This window comes from Hemitrygon akajei, chromosome 8, assembly GCF_048418815.1.
Source record: "Hemitrygon akajei chromosome 8, sHemAka1.3, whole genome shotgun sequence".
NCBI classification, from domain to species: Eukaryota; Metazoa; Chordata; class Chondrichthyes; order Myliobatiformes; family Dasyatidae; genus Hemitrygon; species Hemitrygon akajei.
Window position 1 is genome coordinate 42,859,688 of NC_133131.1, and position 21,852 is coordinate 42,881,539.

Genomic DNA, 21,852 nt, shown 5'->3' on the forward strand with positions numbered 1-21,852 from the left:
GAGGGGGAGACTCTTGTGACATTAACCAGATTCCTGCACCTTTAACATTTGTATCACCCACATTTCTGGCTTTGTTCTTGACCTCTCCCCTCTTATGTTCCTTCCTGCTTTCAAAACCATTGACTCAAAAAGCATTGATGAAAAGATGAAAGATGCTTGGACAAGCCGGCTATCTCATGCACATATCACCAAATGCTGGGGAAGCAGAATGTTAAATGATTGCAATTAGAATAGTGTGTCCAGATCTTGAAAAAGAAGTCAAGGTTGTATAATGTATACCAAGACTTTGAACCTATTTAAGCTAAGGGAGATAATAAATTTATCAAAAGCTTTGGTAATTAAATACAGCGAAGGTTGCCTAGGTTTTTGTGTCATCTGAACACCAAAACCTAGGCAACCTTCTTTGTTTTTAACCATCAAAGCATTTGATAAATTTAAAGATCTCCCTTAGTTGAACTAGGGAAGCTGGGCTCAAATTCCAGCTCAGGTGATTGACACTAACAGCATTGCTTTTACCTGAGTTTTATGTACAAAGATGGAAAATTTTCCATCAAAACATCTTTGCTTGTGAAAGAAGCATAAGGTAAATCAGCTGTGACTACTTCCACCAAGATACCAAATCAGTACCAACAAGGCTTACTCTTTCTTTGAGAAAGATTTCATTTCATGGAGTTTTACCTCATAGAATAACCAACCAGAATCAATTATGGAGAAGAGTTTTAACCAGCTATAAGCAAAAAAAAAAGGCAAAAGAAAATATCTCGGTGGAAAGTTGAGTCGAGACCCAGCACGGGCTAAAGTTTTATTTGCAAGATGTAGGCGGCCCTGGTCATTATTAACAAAACTGGTATTTGCTGGGTTTTGTAGAAACGAAAAGAGTTAATTGCATTTGAGTTACATATAGCTGGATTGGTAAAAATGGAAGATCTACTTCCCTAGGGAACCAGTTTAATTTTACAAGAGTCTTCTAACTTTGCATGGGCATTATCATCATACAGCTTTTCTTATTTATTTTAACTGGCTTGTTTATCCCAACTGTCGTAGGATTTGAACATATTGCTGGACATCAGTCCAGGATTCTGGATTGAACATCTATAACTTTCCATTTTGCTCTCAAAGCCGCTGTGCCAATCATATTCTATAAATACCTAACTGAATGTGAATCCCTCTCTGAGCTATACCAGAGCCCTGCCCACAGGCTCTCAGTTCTTTACACCATAATAGCAGAGCAGCAGCGTAAAGGCTGCTACTATTAAAGAGAAATCCCACGTTTATTCCTGCCACACAGGAATTTGTAATTCTGTAACCGTCTGTGGGAAAATACTGTAGTAGTATCAGATTGGGCCCAGCTTTACTCAACTGCAGAACATCTTTGTCTGGTCCCTAAGGAGTGTTGGAAAGTGGCAGAATTAATGGCTTTGTGGCCTAGTGTGCGGATGATAGAAAGATAGTTGGAGGAGCAGGTAGTGTTGAAGAAGCAGGAAGTCTGCAAAAGGACTATGACAGATTTGGAGAATGGGTAAAGAAGTGGCAGATGGGATGCAGCATAGGGAAGTGTAGGGCCATGTCCTTTGATAGAAATAATAGGCTATTTTCAAAACAATAAGCAAATTCAGAAATAGTAGGTATACAAGAACTTGGGAGTTCTAGTGCAGGATTCCCTGGAGATTAACTTGCAGAGTTGCTAGTAAGGAAGGCAAATGCAATGTTGGAATTCATTTTGAGAGGATTAGAATGTAAAAGCAAGAATGTAATGCTGACGTTTTATAAGGTGTTGATCAGATCACGTTTGAGGTATTATAAGCAGTTTTAGGCCCTAAATCCTAGGGAAGGATATGCTAACATTTTAGAGGGTCCAGAGGAGATTTATGAGAATGATCCTGGCCTATGAATATGAAAGGGTTAACACGTAAAAAGTATTTGATGGCTCTGGGCCTGTACTCACTGAAGTTTAGAAGAATGAGGGGGGATCTCATTGAAACCTACCAAAAATTGAAAGGCCTAAATAGAGTGGAGGTGGAGCGAATGTTTCCAATAGTGGAAAGTCTAGGACCAAATGGCACAGCCTTAGAATAGAAGAATGTCCCTTTGGAACAGAGATGTGAAGGAATTCAATTAACCAGAGGGTGGAGAATCTGTGAAATTCATTAGTACAGATGGATGTGGTGGTCAAGTCATTGGGTATATTTAAGGCGGATGTTGATAGGTTCTTGATTAATAGAGCATCAAAGGTTATGGGGAGAAGGCAGGAGAATGGGGTTGAGAGGGAAAAATAATCAGCCATGACTGAACAGACTCGATGGGCCGATTGGCCTAATTCTGCTCTTATATCTTATGGTGGCACAATGCTCCCCAGTTCCTCCTGGATCAGGGCCAGTGACGCAGTTACTCAGCAAGTGTGAAGCTTTAATTTTTGCCCTAGACCTGATACCATACAAATTGAAATACTTGGAGTGAACAGTGCTGGGGGGAGGGGGTTAGACGTTCCTGTGCATCCGTGTGACCAAAGGTGAAAGATCACCATTTGGGAAGGGCCTTTTCCCTCTCACTAATTCACTGACTCTCTTCATCTGACAGATGCAAATACATCCTTGGATGATCTCAGTGAAAATCTCTCAGATAAGTCAAGCAGTGATGAGCCTGACATCCTGGTGGGATCTCCCTCTGGTACGTGTTCTTCATAACTTGGTCACGCAGTAGAGAAATTGATGATATGTAACCCCTATCCACCTCTGACCCTTCCTGATGACTGATGGCCACAGTTGAGGAGGTGCAGAAAAGCCATTTGAGGGAACATACCAGCTTCCATCGCATCCATCAGGAAGTGGTGTGTCTGCCAACAGGGTCCAGTCCGTATGTGAATGCGTGCAGCAGGTACTATTTGACCCCAGCAGTAGTCCACACTCTCTGTGCTGCCCAGGCCTCAGATCGCAGCACAAAGCTGTCCCACTGCTCCCCCCAACCCAGCCTATTGCCCCTATATAGCCCCTCTACACTGACCGATGGGATGATTCTGTGCTGTGGGAGCATCAGCAGGGGAGTGAGGTTTACTGAGAAGCGGTGAGGACTAGTGTACACATCGAGTTCCCAGCACAGCCAGGGCGGTTGTCGGTTTAAGAGTAGAGAGGGGGAAGTGCCTTGCATGTTCACACAGGAGGCAACGTGCACGGTAATAAATTGTCACCCTGTGAAGTGGTGTCAGTGTACAGAACCATTTCACCATTGGGTTGTTCTGGATGTGTTAGTTGTGCTTTATCGGAGAAATCTGAAGCCAAAGAGGAAGTCTGAATGAATAGAGAGGAGCTCCCTGCACACACTGCCCCAGTGCTACCACTCGTTTTGTGTGAGAGTCCTGTGCATCTTTACATGAGTACATGTACTGCATAGACTGAGCTCTGCTCAAGCTGATCATTGTTAATGTTTACTCTTGACTTGAATGTGAACTGAAAATGTACTGCTAAATATTACCAACTAAGTAAAATGGTATGCTGCCTTTCTCCCTCCCTAACCCCTCCCGTCCTTAGATTCTGTACAGGATGACGTTTCTAACCACAAGGACCAACATGTGGTGATGGAAGGTCAGTGGTTTGCTGTCAAATGTACAAAAAAAAAACGGCAGGTGGTACAAAGCTCTCAAAGTGACCTTTATGATTCTATATGGGGATAGCAACACAATAACGTTAGAGAATTCAATTGACTGGTAGCTGAGAATGAAGTGAATGTGCCATGGACCAGTTTTACAGCACAGAAACAGGCCATTCAGCCCATCTAGCCCATACTGAACTATTTAAGTTGCAGACTCCCATTGAACTGCTTCAGGACCATAGCCTTCCATACTCCTACCATTCATGTACCTTTCCAAACTTCTCTCAGTTGTTGAAATCGAGCTCGTGTACACCACTTGCAGTGGCAGCTCGTTCCACACTTTCATCACCCTCTAAGTGAAGAAATTTCTTCCCGTGTTTCTCCTAAGTTTTTAAACTTATTAACCTTACCTCTGAACTCTAGTTGTAGACCCACTCAACTTCAGTGGAAAAAACCTGCTTGCATTTATCCTATCTATATCCCTCATAATTTTGTATACCTCTATCAAATTTCCTCTCAATCTTCTACATTCCAATGAATAAAGTGCTAACCTGTTCAATCTTTCCTTACAAGGAACATCCTCCAGTCCCGGCAACATCCTTGTCAATTTTCTCTGAACTCCTTGAACCTTAGGTAGGTTTTCCTGTAGGTAGGTGACCAAAACTGCACACAATACAAATCAGGCCTCACCAAAGTCTTGTACAATCTCAATGAAGAATCATTGAATGGATTGGAGGAAGGAATCTATCAAAGTCATTAATGAAAGATATCAGGAAGAGGATCTAATGAGGAGAGGATCTATCAATGAGTACCAGGCATTAGAAAGAAAAAGTATTGATTTTTGTATTTCTTCTTTTGTGACCTTGAAATGAATGTGGCCCACATACAGCAATGAGGCAGTGGCCAAAGGTCTTATTGATGTTGCTTGAGGGAGAAACATATGTCACATTAATAGGAAGCCATTTTCATTTTTAGAATAATTCTGTGGGATTATTCTGCAAGTAACCAAAGAGGGCTGAAGGGATCAGTTTCATCTACAACATTGGAAGTGCTTAGAGGATTGTATTCCATCAGCATTGCACTGAGCTCTCCACTCAGCTTTGTGTTCCCATAGAGGGCTGAGTCCTCAATTGATAACTAGGAAGAAGTAAGTGGGATAAAAGTGGAAGATCAGTGGGCATTTAGTGAAAGGTAAGGAGGGGTATTTGATAGTTAACTTTTCCATGGTGTTTCTGACTAGTACTAAAGTCCCTGGGTAAAAGTCTTTATAATAGTCAGCGGGATCATTGTGTATTGTCGTATGATGCTTATCAGTGACCACGTGACTCTACTCCTGATGCTGTTTCCTTTCAGAAGAGTGGAAGATTGTACAACTGAGGAAGCAAGTGGAGAATCTTTTCAACAGAAAGTACGGTGAGTTGATAATGAATTAGAATATTTATCTCACACACATACACTCTCACATGCTCACACACACACACACTCTCATATTGTGTGCAGTTTTTCGGTAGATGTGTCCTGCGCATGCGCAGTAGGAGGAGATTCGCCGAAATATCCATTTTAATGTGGACAGAGATAATTTTTTAAATGCCTAGTGTGGACGCCTATCGTTTTTACGTGAAACCAGCATTTTCAAAATTACCCGGTCTAATGTGAACGTAGCCTTAAAGAAACATTATGATTGTTATTAGAATGGAAGATAATTGTATCACTGTGATGCCTCTGGAACAGATGATGACATCACTGCCCTGTCATTGGAATGGAAATTGTTGACAAGACTGTCTGTCAGTTCACCAAAGCCTTGGTAACCTCTGTAAATTTCCAGCAATTCTGGAGAAAATTGTCCAGTGAGAGCCATATGACAGAACATTAGGACACTTCTGAGCACATGTGAAGTAAAAAGTCCTGTAAAATTTGACTGAGAGATGGTGCTGGATTTGAGTTATTATGGAATTCCCATCAGGTGGAGGTAATCAGAGAGAAATGTCTGAATTCACCAAATGCAAATTACCACTTAATTTCCCGTATTTATCCAAACATGTTGTCATGTCCCACATCTATTTTACTCTCAGCTCTATGTCTGAATGCTTCTAATCTGGTTTCTAACCTTGCCACAATACTAAAGGTATCACAATCAAGCTCACAAATGACTATGTCCTATACTGTGGTTTTTTATCACTTCCTTCAACTGTTGACAGCCTTCGAACTGATAACCATGTCTTCTATTTCCACATTGTTTCTATTCTTGTTTATCAAATGAGGATTGATTGAAGCATATTGAATACACCAGAAGATTCTTATCCATCTGTCACTGTTTATGTGTTGTGTTGATCATCTTATCAGCAGGAACCTATCCATAGGCTTGATTTTATTGCTAGTTTGAGCTGAAAATGTAGTTTGGAAAGGCTACTTCAATCTTCCTTTTTGCCATCGGGGAATTTCAGCTCCATCCTGCGTTAGATGTTAGTCAGACAATAGGACAGTGGTCAGAGGGCCTTCAGTGTGTCTGCAGATTGTAATGCTCCAAGCAGCAGCAGTGAACCGGTTCAAATGCGGTCAGGGTTATTGTGCACAAGTGCAGTGAGACATGGGAAACTTGCAACCCAGAAACTTCGGTATAGGCCACACACAGAATATGAATTGTGCATAAAATTATACAGCAGAATGGAGAAAAAAGGGATTTTGCAAAAATGAAATCTTACAATGCAAGACCAGTCCAAGCGGTGATCCATAGTGTTTCGTTGTTGGCTTAATTTCATTTCAGTCTTTGGGCTATGCGGGTCAGTTCAAGAATCTGATGGTTATAGTGAACTAGCTGTTCCTGATCCTTGTGATGTGGGACTTCAGGTCTCTGTGCCTCCTACTTTGTGATAGTAGTGAGAAGAGGGCATGCATGACCCAGATGGTGGGGAATGTTGATGATAGTTCACCTTCTCGAGACAGCAGCTTCTGTAGATGTTGTCAAAGGCATCATCTCACACAGGGGCGGTGAACCTTTTTGAGAGCATGTGCCCAAACAGGCGATAATCTTCTAAAAATATTCTCGTGCATGCCAGAGTGATTTTGAGCAGAGAGTATCATTGATTGATGAATTAGTAACAATGGATGAGTCAAATTGCTTATTTATCTAATTTGGACAACAAATGTTTCTGAAGCTGTTGCTTCCTTTTTATGGTTATGATAGACCACTTGAAGTTGAACGCAAATATGATTTCAAACTACTTGTATCACGTAGGAACTTGGAGAAACAAGAAGTTAACTTTTATTGAATATAATAATTTAGTTGCTTAATAGTGCTGATGCTCTGCAATAGTTTAACTAAGGCAAAAATGTTTTTCTTGACGACTTTTGTTTATACTCAGTGTCTGAGGCTTCTCAAAGCTTTCAAAATACATTAATTATCAAAGAATGTATAAATTATACAACCTTGAGACTTACTTTCTTACAGGCAGGTGCAAAGCAAGGAACCTGAAATAATCCAATTTTTAAAAAAGTTAAGACCAACCCCCAATGTGTACAAAGAAAAACAATTCATGTGAACAAATAGAAGCAAGCAACAACAGCATTTCAAACCAAATTAAGCCCTTAGAGCCAAATCCCCAGAGTAGGCCCAAAGCCTCCGTATTCAGTTCATTATATTAGTGGGGCAAATTGCCGCAAAGTTCACAGACACGAAGCACAGTGGCCAGGACAGTCTCACAGCCTTAGCGTTGCAGAGAGAGGAGCCCCCAGTCTATCTGGGCCAGCGTGTAAATTGGCCAAACAGTGGATTGCACCTCACACAAGGACCCAGGCCCTGCACAGTGTATCGCTCTGGGCTTAAATTTCCCTGCCAAAGAAGCCATTCTTGTCCCCTCCAAATTGGTTTGGCGCCCAGAGTGATCCAACCTCGCTCCACTCTGGAAACCCTGACCTTCCAGTCTATGTGGGCCAGTGTTTAGATTGTCCAAACGGTGGATTGTACCTCACATTAGGACCTGGTCCTCGCTGTGGGCGAACCGTTCTTCACCCTGAACTCTCCAGCTAGCGATTCGCTTTGGACCTGAATTTTGCTGCTGAAGAAGCCATTCTCGACCTCTCCAAATCGGCTCAGCACTTCGAGCAATCCTCCCTCGCAGCTGGACAGGCATCGGAACTCCTGTCCTGTTTTCTTCCCTCCGAATCAGCCACTCCAACAAACATGGCTCCAACTCTAAGTGCATCGATTTTGCAGCACACTAGCAGAGCACATCTCGCAAACTTTCTTTGCCTTCATTCATCTCTTCATAGTTCACCACAAATCACCTCAAAATAAAGTGTTATTAGTAATGTTTTTAATTGAATTCCTTTGCCTTCGAACTACCAGTAAGCTGTCACACGTCTTTGGTAATGCCATCTTAAATCTTCTCGCTAAAGTGTACAACAATAATCAGCCAGCATTGATGAATTGTAGATGCCCTGATACTGTTTCTCAATGACCCAATGCCCTGGTGAAACCTTTCATCGTGCTCATCATTGACAGCACCAAGATTTGCGGGGAAGAAGTCAAAATGGAAGTGCAGAAAATGTCACATGTTGCCCTTCATGGTTTTGTATGCTTGAACCATGTTGTCAAACAGCTGCACGTAGTTTGGTGCTCTGTAGTTGCCAAGAAAATTTTCAACAACATCCTTGAATGCTTTCTCTGGTCCCACTAGAAGTTCTTTGAATTGCCTGTGATTGATGACCTGTTTGATTTGTGGACCAACAAAAATGCTTTCCTTAATCTTGGCATCAGTTATTCTGCCTTGAATTAGGAATTGAATATAAAAAATAGAGCCGATTTTTTTTTATTTTAAAAATGATGCATGATAGGGAAATTGCACAGTGATTTTCATGAGCAGTAGTCCAAAATCTTTGTTGTCCAGTATTATTTATAAAATAGAAATAAAAGTATAACAGAGACATTGTAATAATGAATCATTTTTGAAAACTTGTTCAAAAATTTTTAATAATCTTTTCAAAAGAGAATTGAAAACTAACATCATTCCTAAATAGCATTGTTATTGATAACAGAAATGTGAACATGAAATTATAAGCTTTGGTGTATATTCATAAAAGGTCAAGGAAAGAAAAATAATCACACTTTAACCCATTGAGACTTTCCTTGCTGTACTAACGATGACAAATATTTTATATTCGGGTTGTACTTTGTTGTTTTGAGACCTATGCACGTAGCACTAGTTTCATCATTAAGTCTACTCCTGTGATTGTTGCTGGATATCCAGTGCACACTCACAAATAACAGAAGAAAAAAATATCAGCAGAGTGAAGCCAATGCCAACTGGCCCGATCATTTACAATCCAAATGCTGATGCGTACACCAGTTTTGTGAGGATTTCAAAACGTATCATGTAACATCACATGTTCTTGCAACTGTCTAGCTGCCAGCAGGAGACTTTTCCTGCGAAAGCTCTCAGGCTGTAAAATATAATTCGCTGCTTCATTTGACAGTAAAGATGATCATTAAGTATCTTTTTAATAGGGTTAAATAATTGAGTGGCAGCACTGCATGCTGCACACCAATAAAATATTTTGCACTTGCCACAGGTTTCCACCCCTGAGTCCACACACAAACATTCCTGTGCAGATTTGTACAATTCACCCTATTGATGCTCTTCAATCTACTGTTTGTTTCAGCTGAAGCAATGGGATTCTCCGATCCAGTGAAAGTCCCATATATGAAATTCCAGTCCCATCCTGAAGATTTCTTTGTTGATGGATTGCCGGATGGTATTTCATTCAGGGCACCCAACTGCTTTGGAATTTCCAAACTTCAGAAGATTTTGGAAGTGAGTGAGAACATTCGGTTTATCATCAAAAGGTAAGACATCTTGGAAGTAACTCGTGCTAATGAACCTCAAGCAGGTCATAAGGGAACAAGAATCCCTAACAATATTGCTTGACAAACTCACTCATCCAGGGAGAACCTGAGAGATACACAAAAAGGCTATAAAACTGGAAATAATGAATTAAAATGCTAGAAGCAGTTGTTGAATTGTTTGTGGGAGAGACTTGAAGAGAACCAATTAATGTTGCAAGCAATTTCCCTCCAACAGAAAGAAATAATGAATTACATGAAAACATTGAGAGGAGCAGAATGAGGAAAAGAAGGGGGAGTCACGAAGAAACCCTAATGCTAGTTGTTGTGTGATTGGCTGGAAGAGGTTAACTAACAGAAGAAAAGAGAGGCAGGATGAAACGAACTGGATAAATAGAGCATACGAAATGCAGGGAGGGTGTGAACAGTTGAAACAAGAGATGGGGAGCTGGCAACTTCAGCAAAACAACCTCCATCAGGCCACAAGTCAGCTAGAAGAGCAGAAGATAGTGCATTCCTTTGCATGAAAGGCAGTGAACTGACAGAATATTCCCAGTGCAGCACCAGCAAACACCCTTGCACACATGACTGCACTCCAGCTGTTCAAAGTACATTTATTATCAAATTTGTATACTTTATACAACCTTGAGATTCATCTCCTTACAGGCAGCCATAAAATAAAACAAAGAAACCGGTAGAACCTGTTAAAACAAAAGTGAAGACCGTCGAACACCCAATATGCAGAGGAAGAAGCAAATTGTGCAAACAATAAAAGTAAGCAAATAGCATTCTGAACTGAAGTTCATGAAAGAGAGTTAGTTGCAGGCCACAGCCTCAATGTAAATCTCACAGAGCAGTGAGCTGAAATTCAGTACAGTGATGAGTAAATCTCACTGAGCAACGGACTGAACATCCCTTGCCTCCAGCCCCGACACATTGACCTCTTCAATCTGGCCTGGTGCTTAAATTGTGCAAACCTTGGGTCGTTCCTCACTCTCAGGCCTGAGCCCTGCTGCCTAGAGAGACTGATCAAGAGTCTGAAACTGTTGAATTCAGCACTGGACTGCTACAGTGCATTGATGAGAAAAAGATAAGTATTAGTTCATGAATTCAAGCCTATGAATCTAGCTATCAATGTCCTTCCTTAATAAAAAGAATCAAACCAGCAAATAGGAGAATGTCTGTGATGGGGTGCAGACCAAAGTAGTTAAGGGAAAAACAGAAACAAATTAAAACACAAATGTTGAGTCTCATTCATGGCCTAAGTTAAAGGAAAACGAAGTGTGATATCTGAGAATTGTTAAATTTAATATCAAGCCCCAGTGGCTGCAAAACCCAGGCAGAAGATGTGATGCTATTCCTTGAAGTGAAGCAGTGTAGGAGGTTGAAGTCAGACAGGTAGAATTGAGGACTGGAGGCTCAAAGTTTCTCTTGCAGACAAAGCATAGGTGTTCTGGAAAGCAGTCACTAATCCACCCTTGGTGTCTCCTCTGTGGAGGAGACCAAATCATAAATGCAGTATAATAATTTGGAAGAAATGCTTCACTTGAAAGTACTATCTGTCCTGTAGATGGTGGGAAGAGGTTTAAAAAAAAAGCCTCTCCTGAGGTTTAATGGGGCAGTGCCATGAGAAAGGGAATAGCTGATAGTTGTGGAATTCTCTGCTCAATGAGGCTACCTCAATAAGTATATTTAAGAGAAGGCTGGATAGATTTTTGCATTGCAGGGGAATTGAGGGTTATGGGGAAAAGGCAGGTAGGTGGAGATGAGTCCATGGTCAAATCAACCATGATCTTATTGAAAGGCAGAGAAGGCTCGACAGGCCAGCTGGCCTACTCCTGCTCCTATTTCTAATGTTCTAAGAGTGGGCCAGAAAGGCTTGGAGTAAAACTTCCCTTCAGAATGATCGAAGGTTAAAGGGAAGGGTAACTGTGTCTATGCTGGATTCCTTCTGGAGATGATGCAAATTATCTGTTACATTTTGCACTTATAATCATTTTAATAATATGCAAGATAAGGTTGAATCAAAAAGAGCCTTACAGACTGTGATCAATTATTACCTCATAGAGTAAGGTCATGTGGCCCATCAGCTCCATGCCAGCACCCAACAGAACAACGCCATCGACCCAATCCTACCATTTCACTGTAGCCTGTCCTCCCTTGCATGCCTATCAACGCCCTATCTCAATCCTTTTCCCTTCAACACTAATTTAAAATTCAAACCTACAGACCCACACATTTCTGGGATGCAGAAGGAACTGGAGCACCTGGCTGAAACCCAGTCACCATGGGGACCATGTGCAACCTCCACATGCATAACACTCAAGGTCAGGTTTGAACTTGGGTCACTGGATGGTGTCCTCCTGTTGAATACACAGCCATGAATTTACAAACTTTTCCACCAGGCCATCAGATTGATTAACTCACGCTGATTTGAGTGTTCTATTGACATTGACTGTTCTATTTATTATAAATTACTATGATTGCACATTGCACTTTTAGACAGAGACGTAATGTAAAGATTTTTACTCCTCATGTATGTGAAGGATGTAAAAAATAAGGTCAATTCAATTCAATTCAACAAGAGTTGCAGGAAAGTGATGATAGATTGGTCCCTGGTTCAGCAGTAAGTTCCATCTCTATGTCAGCAAGTGAGTCCCTCGTGTTCTGGGAGAACTGCCTATAGGTCACAGTCTCTCTCGTGTTGCTGGGTATTTCTTTTCAAAAAGAACAGATACACATGTACATAAATACACACCTTCCACTGTACCTGATCCAGTACCTTCTCCATTAATGTGTCAATGTCACACATGTTTCCTCTTTGAGTAGTACACATGCACATGTGAAGAGTTTGAGAAACCCAGACCCTTCAGGTCCAGTGGCAGCAGGACCATGGACTGTGGTCCTTCCCCATTGAATCTTTGTGGTAGTTGCACAAAGCTTCAGTGCATCCATCAGCATGTAGTGTACTCATTGGAATGTGCCAGTTGGTAGCATTTGCTTTTGGGCATCTCTGGGCAGTGGAAGGCCAAAAGGTTTCGGGCAGACCAAGGTGCATGTTTCACTAAGTAGACGATTTTCCTGCAGAAATCAGTATTTGCCTCGATGCAGCCTTGCAAATGGAGCACAGAGTGCTGTTTCACAGCAACAAACCTCAGCAAGGACCACTGCATCTTTTTCCAGCTCTTCCTGGCAAATGCACAGTCCACGTGGAGATGGACAAGGAATTCTTCTGCACCGTAGCCATCAACAAGGGCAGCATGCAGCAGGATTGAAACTTTAAATATCTAGGGAGGACTTGCTGGGGGGGGCGGGGGGTGCTGCTCTCCACCCCAGTCTCGGTGCTCGTTCTTGAGCTCTGGCGATAAGACATTCTGCCAAATTACTTTGGAAGTCCACTTGGGAACTCTCCCACAGGATTCACTGTCTTGTTCTTCTGAAGAACAGCCCATGCAGACCACCATTCGATGGACTTGTGGTCAAAAATGTTTTATCTGCAGAAGCAATTTCTACAGATGGGTAAAGTGGCAAGGTTCAGCTGAATCCCCTGCTGCTCTTGAGGCCAGCAGGTAGCAGTCTGTAGATGCTGTACTGCCATTAACACCTTTTAAATCACACAATTCATCCAAAGGTGTCCGAGTTTCACAATGTATTTGATAATTGCAGACTTGGTGTTGGTTCTAATTTTAGTGCCTATTTTCCTTTCCTTGCATTTTAAGAAAGACATTGGTTTTATTAGATGTAAGTTAAGTTCCGAATTAACACATTAATATTACACTCACAGGCCGCAACTGCTGCTCAGTGAGGTGCAAGACACGTGCAAGGAAAGAACCAGTTCAGGAGGTAAGGAAAATGTGATGTGATGTCCATCATGATGTGAGACATCAGGTTCTAACTCACACCCCATCCCCCAAACTCAAGGAGATAAAAGTTTGGTTAATCATAGTGACAGTCCACTTCCTTGCTTATTTCCTTCCTCCACATGTCCACAGCTTCAGATCCACTCCCACACTGTTCCGGTGCTGACTGCTTGTGCCTACAGTAACAACTATTTGTATTTATATAGCACTTCTTAAAGCTGTCCCAGTCTCCAGGAATTTACAAATGATATCTGGCCTTCACTTCAGCCAAGGTGAGATCTCAACTGCCTCTCTGCTCTTTGAAACAATCTCAACCTTCAAGGGTTGACATCAAAAACTCGTAATGACTTTGGGGAGGAGCAAAAGGGGGACTATGTGGATGAAGCTGTCAGTGCCATGTACAGCCATTTATAATGCAGTGTGATCATCTGCAGATCCCTCTGCCTTGTAATAATCATAAGGCACAGAAAAAGGGCCTTTTAGTCTCAACTCCGTTCCATATAAAGATTATGTCCTATCCATAGAAGCATATATCCGAAAATAAACATGTGATCTCAGGGCACCCCATACACTAAATACTCTTAAAGTTTAATGTAACTGTTGAAGGAAATACAGCAGGCAGCTTCTGTCCAGCAAGCTGCCACAAAAAGCCCCAGTAACCAGGCTTCTAGGAAAATCACAATACTGTAAGAAAAACTGTTAATGGTTCAGGTGCAAGATCTTTCATAGAACTGAAAGAGAGAAAGAAACATTAGTTTTAGGTAGCATAGAAGGTAGAGCACCACACAAAATGCCTGAGGAACTCAGCAGGCCAGGCAGCATCTATGGGAAAAAATAGTCAACGTTTCAGGGCAAAACCCTTTGGCAGGACTGGAGAAGAAAAGCTGAGGAATAGATTTAAAAAGTGTGGGGGGTGGAGGGAGGGAGAGAACCGCCAGGTGATAGGTGAAACCTGAAGGGGGAGGGATGAAGTAAAGAGCTGGGAAGTTGATTTGTGAGATGAGGTGAGAGAGGGAAGGGGGTGGGTTGGGCGGCTCTACTGGAAATTTGAGAAATCGATATTCATGCCATGGGTTTGGAGGCTACCCAAAGGGGGATGGGAAATGGAGAAGAAGGGGGTGGGTTGGACGGCACTACTGGAAGTTTGAGAAATCGATATTCATGCCATGAGTTTGGAGGCTACCCAAACGGTATCGTTCCTCCAACCTAAGTGTGGCCTCATCATGACAGTGGAGGTGGCCATGGATGTACATATCGAAATGAGAATGGGAAGTGGAATTAAAATGGGTTGCCACTGGGAGGTCCTGCTTGTTCTGGCAGATGGAGCGTAGATGCTCAGTGAAGCGGCCTCCCAATCTACGTCGGGTCTCACCTATATACAGGAGACCACACCTGGAGCACCAAACACTATCACTGACCCCAACAGACTCACAGGTGAAGTGTTGTCGCACCTGGAAGGACTGTTTAAGATCCTGGATGGATGTGAGAAGGTAGAAGAGAGAATGGGTAGAACAAGGGTATATCTCTGGTAGGGTGAGACCACATGACTTTGTGTGACAATTAAATGAGAGCTTGGTTCTTGGGTGCTGCTCAATTAACACCACTTTGCACAAAGATGTTGTTGGTTGACAGTGAATTATAAGAAGTGTACAGGAATAGGTGTAGGGTCATTGATACAAGCTCTTCGGCCCACTAACTCCACACTGAGCATTAAGCACAATTTCTATCCAAACCCTTCTTTATACTCCCCATATTCCCATTAACTCCATCTCCCCTTTCCCCCTGCTCCCATTCACCCACTCACCTACACACTGGAAGCAATTTTCAATGGTTGATTAATCTGCCAACTACACCTTTTTTTGATAGGTGGGAAGAAACTGGAACCCCCGGAGGAAATCCATGCAGTCACAGGGAGAACATGCAAACTCCACACGGACAACACTGAAGGTCAGAATTGAACCTTGGCATCTGGAACTGCAAGGCAGTAGCTCTTATTGGCTGAGCTACGGTATAACTAACAACTGTATGGGCAGTATATGAGGTATATGGGGTTTCCATCTGAGATGCTTATTACAATAGGAAAGAAGGCAAATGGAGTGAAAATGAATAAATCTCAAAATTCAGCTCTATAGCTTTGCCCCAGTGAATGGCAGGTTACACAGCAAAGGTACTTTTTGAGAGAACTCCATCTGCTCTACTTGTTCATACATAGGAATTCAATCAGTCAGTCTCTCTCAGCAGATGTGCCACTTGTGCTTCCAACTAAATAGAACAAATAATCTTTTAGGAATTGAGTTAAAATGATTTAATAGCTGCAAACAAGACCCCAAGATAAATGCAGTGATACTTTTGTAGAAACATTAATTTAGAATATTGTAGAACAAAGTACAGAAGCAGGTAGATTGATTCTCTTCTATCCTAGATCACGTTTTCCCCGTCATGTAAAATCAGTGATTTCTGTGGTTCTGCAATTAAAAACATAATTCTTCAAATGTAAAGTTTGAGGGCACATAGCTGGGAAAAGGTGGTGTAGATAACTCAAGAGAACGGCTTTATATTGTGACATACAGTACAGTCGGCCCTCCTTATCCGCGGGTTCCGCATGCGCGGATTCACCCAACCACGGATCGGGAAAACCCGGAAGTTCTCTCTCCAGCACTTGTTGTTTGAGCATGTACAGACTTTTTTTCTTGTCATTATTCCCTAAACAATGCAGTATAACAACTATTTACATAGTATTTACATTGTATTGGGTATTATAAGTAATCTAGAGATGATTTAAGGTATACTGGAGGATGTGCATAGGTTACTGTGGATCAAGATTGAAAAACAACCGAAGGTTCTCTTACTAAGTAAGTCAGAACAGGTACAGTACATCCGGTATTATTTAGCGTCAGTTAGTCAAACATTTGTCTTAGTATATAGTATATATTTTACCTTTCTATGCATATAAAGCACTTAAAGAAATGTGTATTTCAATAATTAAACCACTGTGTTGCTTAGTAATAATTGTAGCTTTCATCAGGGCAGGGCCTTTCTCACTTTATCCTTTAAAATTGTTCCGATCGTTGACCAACTGTAGCCTAACACTTTTCCAATGATCGATGGCGTTTCACCTATCTCCATTTGCTTTATTATTTCCACTTTATTTTCAATTGTGATCGTTTTCCGTCAATGGAACAGAAACGCTGCGGATTCAGAGCTCCGCCGGGTCCTAAAGTCCACCGCACTGAAACTGGTTAAATAAGGGTCTTGAGCATCTGCGTTTTTTGATATCCACGGGGGGGTCCCGGAACCAATCCCCCGCGGATAAGGAGGGCCGACTGTACTTATTATGAAGTTTGTCTTGTCAAAGACACTCCAATGGTCAGTTTGCATGCTCCAGAATCAGAGTCAAGTTTAATATCACTGTCATATGTCATGAAATAGTTGTTTTGCAGCTGTAGTACATTGCAATATTTAATAAATTTTAAAACTATGTATTACAATAAGAAAATATAAAAAAATTAAATTAGATAAGAGTGCAAAAAGCAAGAAAAAAGACCATGAATTAGTATACATGGGTTCATTGTCCATTCAGAAATCTGATTACATATTGCACTACTACAAAATGCCATCAGATTTCTAAATGGACAATGAACTCCATGTATACTAAGTCATTTTTTTGGGGGTCTCATTTTGCACTTCTTATTTAATTCAAATTTTACATACACTCCTTATTTTTATTTACACTTCTTTTTGTGTGATGGGTGGATGGGCTAGTGAGGAAAATGAGCCAACTGAACATCGGTTGGTCAGCAAGAAGGTTCCTTACTTTGTGCCAGCAACAGCTCCGTCATTTTTATCCAAAGGTTCATCCATCTCCACTCCACACCATTTGCCCCTTGCAAAATCCATGTCTCCCACATACTTCACCAATCCAGTTGTAATCCTTCCCAACAGGAGTTGATCTGGGGGTAGAATTTGCAATGGTGATTTAGGACAGAGTACTGGACTTGAGTGAAAGGTATTTATTAGTAATACAACTAAATGTATAGAGATGGTTGGGGCCCTGTCACAGATTTTTATATCTTCATTGGCCACTGGTGAGGTGAAGAGGATTAGAGAGCAGCAATGCTGGTTACTTTATTCAAGCAAGGTAGCAGAAATAAACCAGGTAATTACTGAAAAATGTATCTTTATGTCAGTGATCAGGAGGTTACTGGAAAAAAAACTGAGGGACAGGATGTGAGATAGAATGTGGGATTGATTAGGGTTAGCCAAGATGGCTTTGTGGTTGGGATGTCCTATTTGTCTAATTTGATTGAGTTTTTCCAAGATATGTTGTTGAAGGCAACGCAATTGATGAGGTTTACATAGACATTAGTAAGACATATAGACCATAAGATATAGGAGCAGAAGTAGGCCATTTGGCCCATTGAGTCTGCTCTGCCATTCAATCATGGGCTGATCCAATTCTTCCAGTCATTCCCACTCCCCTGCCTTCACCTCATACCCTTTGATGCCCTGGCTAATCAAGAACCTATTTATCTCTGCCTTATATACGCCCAATGACGTCCTCCACAGTCACTCACGGCAACAAATTCCACAGATTTACCACCCTCTGACTAATTTCTCTGCATCTCAGTTCAAATGGACGTTCTTCAATCCTGAAGTCGCACCCTCTTGACCGAGACTCCCCTACCATGGGAGATAACTTTGCCATATCTAATCTGTTCAGGCCTTTTAACATTTGTAATATTTCTATGAGATCCCCCCCTCATTCTCCTGAACTCCAGGGAATACAGCCCAAGAGCTGCCAGACGTTCCTCATACGGTAACCCTTTCATTCCTGGAATCATTCTTGTGAATCTTCTCTGAACCCTCTCCAATGTCAATATATCCTTTTTAAAATAAGGAGTCCAAAACTGCACACGCTACTCCAAGTGTGGTCTCACAAGTGCCATACAGAGCCTCAAAACACATCCCTGCTCTTATATTCTATACCTCTAGAAATGAATGCCAACATTGCATTTGCCTTCTTCACCACCGACTCAACCTGGAGGTTAACCCTTAGGGTATCCTGCACAAGGACTCTCAAGTCCCTTTGCATCTCTGCATTTTGAATTCTCTCCCCATCTAAATAATAGTCTGCCCATTTATTCTTCCACCAAAGTGCATGACCATATACTTTCCAACATTGTATTTCATTTGCTACTTGTTTGCCCATTCCCCTAAACTATCTAAGTCTCTCTGCAGGCTGTTTGTTTCCTCCTCACTACCCGCTCCTCCACCTATCTTTGTAGCATCAGCAAATTTAGCCAAAAATTCATTAATACCGTAGTACAAATCATTGACATATATTGTAAAAAAAACAGCAGTCCCAACACCAATCCCTGTGGAACTCCACTGGTAACCGGCAGTCAGCCAGAATAAGTTTCCTTTATTCCCACTGTTTTCTGCCAACCAACCAATGCTCCACCATGCTAGTAACTTTCCTGTAATTCCATGGTCTCTTATCTTACTAAGCAGCCTCATGTGTGACACCTTGTCAAAGGCCTTCTGAAAATCCAAGTACACCACGTCTACTACATCTCCTTTGTCGACCCTGCTTGTAATTTCCTCAAAGAATTGCAGTAGGTTAGTCAGGCAGGATTTTCCTTTCAGGAAACCATGCTGGCTTTGGCCTATCTTGTCATGTACCTCCAGATTCTCTGCAGTCTCATCCCTAACAATCAATTCCAACAACTTCCCAACCACTGATGTCAGGCTAACAAGTCTATAGTTTCCATTCTGCTGCCTCCCACCCTTCTTAAATAGAGGAGTAACATTTGCAATTTTCCAGTCATCTGGTACAATGCCAGAATCTATCGATTCTTGAAAGATCATTGTTAATGTCTCCGCAATCTCTCCAGCTACTTCCTTCAGAACAAGAGGGTGCAGGAGGGTGCATTGGGTCCAGGAGATTTATCCACCCTTAGACCATTAAGCTTCCTGAGCACCTTCTCGGTTGTAATTTTTACTGCACATACTTTACTTCCATGACATTCTTGAATGTCCGGTGTACTGCAGATGTCTTCCACTGTGAAGACTGATGCAAAATATGCATCCAGTTCCTCTGCTATCTCTGCGTCTCTCATTACAATATCTCCAGCATCATTTTCTATTGGTCCCATAGCTACCCTCAACTCTCTTTTATCCTTTATATACTTAAAAAAAGCTTTTAGTATCTTCTTTGATATTAGTCGCCAGCTTCCTCTCATAATTCATCTTTTCCTTCCTGATGACCTTCTTAGTTTCTTTTTGCAAGTTTTTAAAAGCTCCCCAATCCTCTATCTTCCCACTAGCTCTGGCTTCCTTGTATGCCCTCTCTTTTGCTTTTACTTTGGCTCTGACTTCACTGTCAGCCTCAGTAGTGTCCTTCTTCCATTTGAAAATATTTATTTATTTGGAATATATGTGTCTTGCGCTTCCTTCATTTTTCGCAGAAACTCCAGCCATTGCTGCTCTGCTGTCCTTCCTGCTAGTGTCTCTTTCCAGTCAACTTCGGTCAGTTCCCCTCTCATGCCACTGTAATTTCCTTTATTCCACTGAAATACCGACACATTGGATTTTATTTTTTCCCTCTCAAAGTTCAATGTGAAATCAAACATATTGTGATCACTGTTCCCTCAGGGTTCCTTAACCTTAAGCTCTCTTATCACCTCCGGATCATTGCACAACACCCAATCCAGCACAGCCAATCCCCTAGTGAGCTCAACAACAAGCTGTTCTAAAAAGCCATCCCTTAGACATTCAACAAATTCTCTCTTGAGGTCCAGTACTGGCCTGGTTTTCCCAATCCACTTTCATGTTAAAATCCCCAACGATTATCATGACATTGCCCTTCTGACATGCCTTTTCTATCTCCTGCTGTAATTTGTATCCACATCCTGGCTGCTGTTTGGAGGCCTGTATACAACTGCCATTAGGGTCCTTTTACCTTTGCCATTTCTTAACTCAATCCACAGAGACTCTACACCTTCCGATCCTATGTCATCTCTTTCTAATGATTTAATATTATTTCTTATACACAGAGCCACACCACCCACCTCTGCCTACTAATCTATCTTTCCAATACACCGTATATCCTTCGACATTCAGCCACAAATGGCGGCCAACCTTTAGCCAAGTTTCAGAGATGGCCTCAATGTCATATTTGCCAATCTGTAGCTGAATTTCAAGATTGTCCATTTTATTCCTTATGCTGCGTGCATTCAAGTATAATACTTTCAGTCCAGTATTTGTTGTTTTCTGTTTTAACAGTACCATGCCTCTATTGCCCTGTAACTCATCCCACTGGCTGTGATTAAGCCTCATCTCCTGCCTGTTCTTTCTATAATCTCTGTTGCATGCTATCTTTGATTTATTTCTGTTCTCCCCTTCCTCAACCCTATCGCTCCGGTTCCCATCCCCCTGCCAAATTAGTTTAAACCCTATTTAACAGCTCTATTAAATGTGCCCGCTAGGATATTGGACCCTTTGGGTTCAGGTGTAACCTGTCCTTTTCGTACAGGTCGTACCTCCCCAGAGGATACCCCAATGATCCAGGAATCTGAAGCCCTGCCCCCTACACCAGTCTCTCAGCCACACATTAAAACGTTTGATCATGCTATTCTTGCACTCGCTAGCGCGAGGCACAGGTAGCAATCCTGAGATTACTACCCTGGAGGTCCTGCCTTTCAGCTTCCTACCTAACTCCCAGAAGTCTCTCTTCAGGACCTCCTCCCTTTTTCTACCTATGTCATCGGTACCAACGTGTACCAAGACTCCTGGCTGTTCACCCTCTCCCTTCAGAATTCTCTGTACCCGATCTGAGGCATCCCGTACCCTGGCACCTGGGAGGCAACACACCATGCGGGTATCTCTATCAGGCTGACAGAATCTCCTGTCTGTTCCCATCACTATGGAGTCCCCTATGACTACCACATTCCTCATCTTCCTCTTTCCCTTCTGCACCACGGAACCAGGCTCAGTGCCAGAGACCCGATCACCGTGGTCGTCCTCTGTCAGGTCGTCCCCCTCAACAGCATCCAAAATGAGATAACGATTACTGAGGGGAGGTGACCACAGGGTGCTCTCTCTCTCAGCTCTTCCCTTCCCTCACCGTCACCCACTTATCTAACTCCTGCAGCCGCAGGGTGACTTACTCCCTGTAGCTTCTCTCTATCTCCTGTTCACAGTTAGCAGGATCCCACATAGAAGGCTGGTCCTAACAAGGAGTCCGTGGGATCTGTGGCAAACTGACACTCTGGATCAAAAAATAAGTTTGCTAACGGACAGAGTGTAGTGATGGAGAGCTGCTTTTGTGATTGGAAGCCTGTCGCAGGGATCAGTACTAGGGCCCTTATTGTTTGTTATACATGTCAACAACTTAGATGTTTATGTAGAGTATATGTTAAGTAATTTACAGATGACATAGAATCAGTGAAGGTAGTGGGGAGGATATTATAAGGCTAAAGAAAGATTTATCATTCAGAATTTAATCTTGCGAAGTGCCAAGTGATGCATTTTGGAATGTCCAATAAGGGTAGAATATGCACAATGAAT

At 42.0% G+C, this 21,852-nt stretch overlaps 1 protein-coding gene across 7 annotated transcripts in view; it reads left to right on the forward strand.

The window, feature by feature from the left end:
- gtf2ird1 (GTF2I repeat domain containing 1) overlaps positions 1–21,852 on the forward strand; it is a 206,451-nt gene that overhangs the window by 130,841 nt on the left and 53,758 nt on the right. For 6 of the 7 annotated variants that reach the window (XM_073053720.1, XM_073053716.1, XM_073053722.1 and 3 more), the window contains 7 exons: positions 2,578–2,667; positions 3,525–3,578; positions 4,939–4,998; positions 9,244–9,427; positions 13,209–13,267; positions 13,491–13,556; positions 15,151–15,231. In XM_073053720.1, the coding sequence (XP_072909821.1) occupies positions 2,578–2,667; positions 3,525–3,578; positions 4,939–4,998; positions 9,244–9,427; positions 13,209–13,267; positions 13,491–13,556; positions 15,151–15,231 (594 nt within the window). The remainder of the gene's footprint in view (positions 1–2,577; positions 2,668–3,524; positions 3,579–4,938; positions 4,999–9,243; positions 9,428–13,208; positions 13,268–13,490; positions 13,557–15,150; positions 15,232–21,852) is intronic. The other variant, XM_073053721.1, reaches the window with a different exon arrangement.